This window comes from Diabrotica virgifera, chromosome 4 (genome assembly GCF_917563875.1).
Source record: "Diabrotica virgifera virgifera chromosome 4, PGI_DIABVI_V3a".
Classification (NCBI taxonomy): domain Eukaryota; kingdom Metazoa; phylum Arthropoda; class Insecta; order Coleoptera; family Chrysomelidae; genus Diabrotica; species Diabrotica virgifera.
Window position 1 is genome coordinate 82,660,199 of NC_065446.1, and position 5,615 is coordinate 82,665,813.

The window sequence follows — 5,615 nt, forward strand, 5'->3', positions numbered from 1 at the left end:
TTGATTATAATAGCAAGCTGAAAACTTGTTAATAGCTTAACGGTGTCTAGTCGGGCAAACTTTGATGTACCGGAACACTAGAACATAGGAAGTTTTAATTGTGGAACAGTTTAAAAATTTGGAACGTCATATTACGAAAACGTCCCATGTATTTTGTCGAACAGAGCATCCAATTGATCTGTTACCCTTTCATTAGACTCTCATGCAAAAATCAGACTGATATTACATTAACCAACATGATTCCTGTCATTTGACATGTTCTTCGTGATCCACTCATTAAAATGCTCAGTTGGTTATAAACACCAGTCTGATTTTTGCATGAGAGTTTAATGAAATGGTAACAAATCAATTGGAAGTTATGTCCGACAAAATACATGGAACGTTTTCGTAGTCTGACGTTCCAAATTTTTAACCTGTTCCACAATTAAAACTTCCCCTGTTCCAGTGTTCCCATACATCAAAGTTTGTCCAAATAGACACCGTTAAGCTATTAACAATTTTTCAGCTTGCTATTAATCAACTTTTTTTGGTACGCGGGATCCAGGCCTATATATTTAAATATAGTAACGTCGATATCAGAGCAATTATTATTCATATACGCGTTATGGTGTCCTGCATATTTCTCTAAATACTAGTACCTACGTTCAAACGACTAAGTGTTGGAAGGGGGCGGCAAATATTAAGTTGCACACGGGCGGCCAATACTTTAGCGGTGGCCCTGCATACATTGTATATATTATAGATACATAAATACCTACATTGTATTATATTGAGTTACTTGTGGCAACTGAGCTCTCTCTTGATGACAATATGGTTGTTAGCATTAAGGGGCATTAACCTCAAAAATTTCGAATGACATAAATAAACCTCAAAATATGACAATGTAGTAGCTAAATATTTTTGGCCTAAGGGAATAGGAAAACTGTTTAGTTTTGAAATAAAAAATATTTTAAAAATTAAAGTAGAATTAATCATAAACTGTTTTTGATTTATTTATGGACAGCCTTGCTTCAAAACTTAATCATTATATCATTATATTCGCTCTAACAGCTCTATTGCACCAAAAACTCGTACTCGAACGATTTACGTAGGTACTGTATACATCTTTTTGCATCAATTAGTTTAATTCAAAAATTATTTTTATTTCCATTCTTTAAAATGAGCTAGCACACGACCACTATTCGTATTTAAAAAAATCATCTATTACGTCATCATGCCCAGGTAGATGACGTCACTAGTATGATATATATTATAATTTAAAAATAAAAATCGACCTGTTTCGGGATCTATTTCCAAAGTCGCCCATTCTTGACAAAATAAATTTAATTCAGCCTAAACGTCCTCACTGTAGATTATGTGTTCTCCATTTGGCCCCATGAAGCAGAAGCATTGAATAAATTGCTGGTGGAAGTTCAGTAGATTGAAGAATGAAAACAACAAAACACTAAACACTACAAGCAATCCAGAAACACCAAACAGAAAGGGTTCAAACAGAGAAAAACACCATATGTAGAGGGCTTATCAGAAAAATTGAAAAGGAAATAGCAAGAAAATTTGCAATAAGTAGAACATACGAAACCAAACAAAAACAACCAAAAAAAGATAAAAGAACTGCACCTATAAAATATCCCGTGAATATTTGATCTAGAACGAGGACCTTCCCAAACAGTTGGATACAATCGACTTACCCCGACACAAATTGAAACAAACACTACTCTACGCAGACGATATAGCTTTTATAGCTACGAATCATAACAAGCTGCAAAGATTAGTAGGAAAACATATAGATAGAAGAGAAAGATAAGTTAAAGATGAACGTAAATATCAAGAAAAGCGAGATATTAGCAACAATGTACAAATACAATAATATACAAAGAACAAAAACTAGAGGATTTCTCAGCATTTGAATCACTAGGAAAGATCTTTTCATGATGATGGTATGTATATTCGACTTGTGAGATTGCTGATAAAGAAAGCCAACAAACTCTACTAAGACGAAAAATAATTTCCAATTTCTTAATCTCTACTTGCTTCAATGTCCAGGTCTCAGATCCAAAGCAAAGTAAAAACATAGCAGCGCAACCTTATTTTTAGATCCATTCTTAGGTCTCCAGTACGCAATATATTACGTTTCATCTTCACAAATGCTAGCGAAATAAAAGTCTTGAGGAAAATAACAGACACCAGAAAAGACAGAAGCCGTACATACCAAGAATCCATAATACCTAAGTAAAATATCCAGAAAACAATTTAAATGGCCAAAGAGAATATTAGGAACTAAAAGAGTAAATAAACGAAAGAGAGAACGGCTAAGAAAAATCTGGATAGATGAAAGTACAAAAGCAGGTAAAGCCAGAACGAAACAAAAAATAATAGAATAAGAGAATAGACACTAATACAACAAAAAGTCAACATTCTAGCGAGTAAAAGGAGTTTAGAGAATAAGACTAGAAAAATTAGTAATTTTACCGAACTATAGTCAAAAAGCAGCAAGGACGAATACCTACGAAAAACCTGATTACCTTTATAAAAGATAAAATCCAGATAAATAAAAAGAAGCTATCCTAGGTCCTAGAAGCTAGAAGAAGTCCTTATTCAATAATTCTTATTATAATATTATTATAGTGACAAATAAATTAGAACATTATAAGAACGTTTTTTACCTATAGACTATTTAATGCAATTTTTAACATCACTTATATCAACTAAGAAACCATAATATGAAACTCACTAAAACCTGCGATTGTAAGAAATTAATCCTGATAAATATAATAAAATTACCTTCATATAAAGAGTACCTATAAAATTAAGAATATTATTAATCCAAATTTCTGCACCAAGAAATGAGAATGATAAAGTACCTAGATTTTTCTCAAGAGTAATGCACCCAAAACTTTTCATAATAATCAAATTAATATCTACCGTTTTTTGCATTTAATTCTGTTGTATTTTAAATCAATTTCAAAAGCTAGTAGAAGAAAACCAGTTTCACTGTGGAAGTTTTAATATCTTTAAATTCTGATTTATTGTTTCAATATCTATTACAAACAAAAAACTTCATGACAAAGGTCATAAAACTGATGAATGTTTTCATATACCTACTTGAATAAAATAAAATATTTTATTAAATACAAGAATATTCCCATAAGTTTTAAAAATAGGTGAATAGATGAACATTTTTGCACAATATTAAGAACTCTCAAGTAGTATTATTTCGTCGGTGATGTGACAAACTGACAATAACTACCTCCTATAGAAGTATCTGTTTTTTTATGAGTTTTGTAAGCGAGACTAAAAACTCTTTTTAGGGTTATCTCCTGTTTTCATGATATTTTTTGACTTGTTTTGTAGTAAATTCAACTATCTATTTACTACAAAATATGTCAAAACTTACATAATTATGAAAACAGGAGATGACCCTAAAAATGATTTTTCGTCTCTCCTACAAAATTCATGAAAAAGCAGATAGGGGGTATTGTCACATCACTGACGATTTCCTACTCAAACTGGTTTTAGTTATGTTAAAATAATTTTCAAACCTTTAAATAAAACCCAGAATAAACAAATACTTAAAAAATCGTAGGGATGTTCTTAAAAGCAGCTATAAATTGGCAATTGAAAAAGTAATGAAAATGAAATAGTTTGTATATTATATAAACATATAATTTGTATTTATTACAACAAATTAATGGTTTTTTGCATCCAGAGAGTGAAGAAGGTTCTTGTTGAAGTAGTTACAAAGTAAATTTCTAATTTTTTCTACTGAAAAAGTGTTACCTATCGAATTATCTTATTACAAATCTTGATATTTAAAATTAATAATGCAAAAATATTAACGCATTAATGAAAGAAAATCATAATCTGAGATAATTTCAAAGAAAAATATCAAAAATGCAAAAAGTATCCGTCGGAACACAATGATCAAGTGAATCCAGTTCAAATATTTTTAGAAGCAAATAATAGGTATATTTGTGTACTTACGTGTTGAAGAAGCTGTAATGAAAACTAGACGCATTGTATAACTATGATTTATTTTGCTATATACATAAGAATAAATTAAAACCTCTATAAAAAATGTCCATGTGTGAATACAATGCAAGTGATATTTTCCTACAGAATATATGTACAAAAATCAGTCGTCATACATATATAATCACAGAAACATATTTACGCATAAATAAAAAACAACTAAACAATTAGTTAAAAAAATGTCCTATAACTTCAACAAAATTTAACAAAATGTCTTTTATCACTAATACATCACCGAAACAGGTAATGGCCTTCTAATTTCCAGATCTGAGCTCGCTGGACTGGAAGCGGGACTCGATGACGCTGAATACATCATTGGTGTGGTTGGAATTGAAGAGAACATGCTCATCGGAGCTGGTGCAAACGACTTTGGTTGTTGGTACAAAGAAGAATACAGTGAGTTGTGCAAGGAGGAATGAAGAGTAGTCACTACAGCAGGTTGGGACATATGTTGTTCCTCTGACTTTATAGGCATTCTGGAGATATCGAAGGCTGGATTGAAGTATGGGTACGGAGAATTGAGTGAGTCCATTGGTGGAAACGGATACAGTTGGTGCATCGGGAAACTTCCCATTGGAGCTTTAATTCCACTCATCAACGGTCCCTTTGGTTTCCTCCTTGGTCTGTATTTATAGTCAGGATGTTCTTTCATATGAAGTGCTCTTAACCGTTTAGCTTCATCGATGAAAGGTCTTTTGTCTGATTCTGATAGTAATTTCCATTCAGCTCCTAAACGTTTAGATATTTCAGAATTGTGCATTTTCGGATTGTCCAATGCTATTTTTCTTCGTTGAATACGAGACCAAACCATGAAAGCGTTCATCGGCCTTTTGATATGGCCCTCGTTGTTCGGTGATGCTGATTGTTGATATTCGTCTGCCATCTGAGGGGCTGTTGAAAAACCGTACATATGACTCATCACTAAAACCACTCGTTGTTCACTCTACTAACGTAAATATGAGACTGATGTTACAGCAAGTTGTCAAAAGGTATTTGTGATATGTTGAGGCGGGGCGCCCGTTAAGAGAATCGGTAGAAGGCGATAAGCTCCTCCCCAATTTTTACCATTGGTTACTTTTCCCCCTACTCCAATACGTAACCACACATAAAGTGGGATTTTTCTCTTTTTATTGTTAAATTCTGATAATGATATTCTTTCAATTCAAAATACCTGTTAGTATTTTCTTGGGAGGATTGTTATGTGTTTTGCAAATGTTTGCTTTGTGAAAATAAAAGTTTTGAATAGTTCCATGGTTATTTAAAGAGAATTAATATTACATTAGCAATTACATTTTTAGTGTTAGTAAATAATATTTCTTAAGCATGACCGATCGTTTGGATATGGTTTTTTAGAACTGCAAATGGAAAATAATTGCTGTATGGATTTCTTGGGAAACTATATTGAGTAACTAAGTTATACAAACAGAGACACATACACATCAGTGGCGCACCCAGGAAGTGGGGGGGGTTTTGGGGGTTAAAACCGACTCCCAGGACACATAAAAATATATAAAGAATAGTAGTAGGCGAGGAAATAAAGCACTAAAATCGCCTAAACTTCTAACTTTTTTCAAGTATCACGGATC

At 32.3% G+C, this 5,615-nt stretch overlaps 1 protein-coding gene across 1 annotated transcript; it reads right to left on the reverse strand.

The window, feature by feature from the left end:
* Positions 1–4,012: 4,012 nt before the first annotated feature.
* On the reverse strand, positions 4,013–5,003 carry LOC114332324 (SOX domain-containing protein dichaete-like). Its single transcript, XM_028282109.2, has one exon. It carries the CDS (start codon positions 4,946–4,948, stop codon positions 4,253–4,255), a length of 696 nt encoding a protein of 231 aa, XP_028137910.1. The 5' UTR covers positions 4,949–5,003; the 3' UTR covers positions 4,013–4,252.
* Positions 5,004–5,615: the final 612 nt, after the last annotated feature.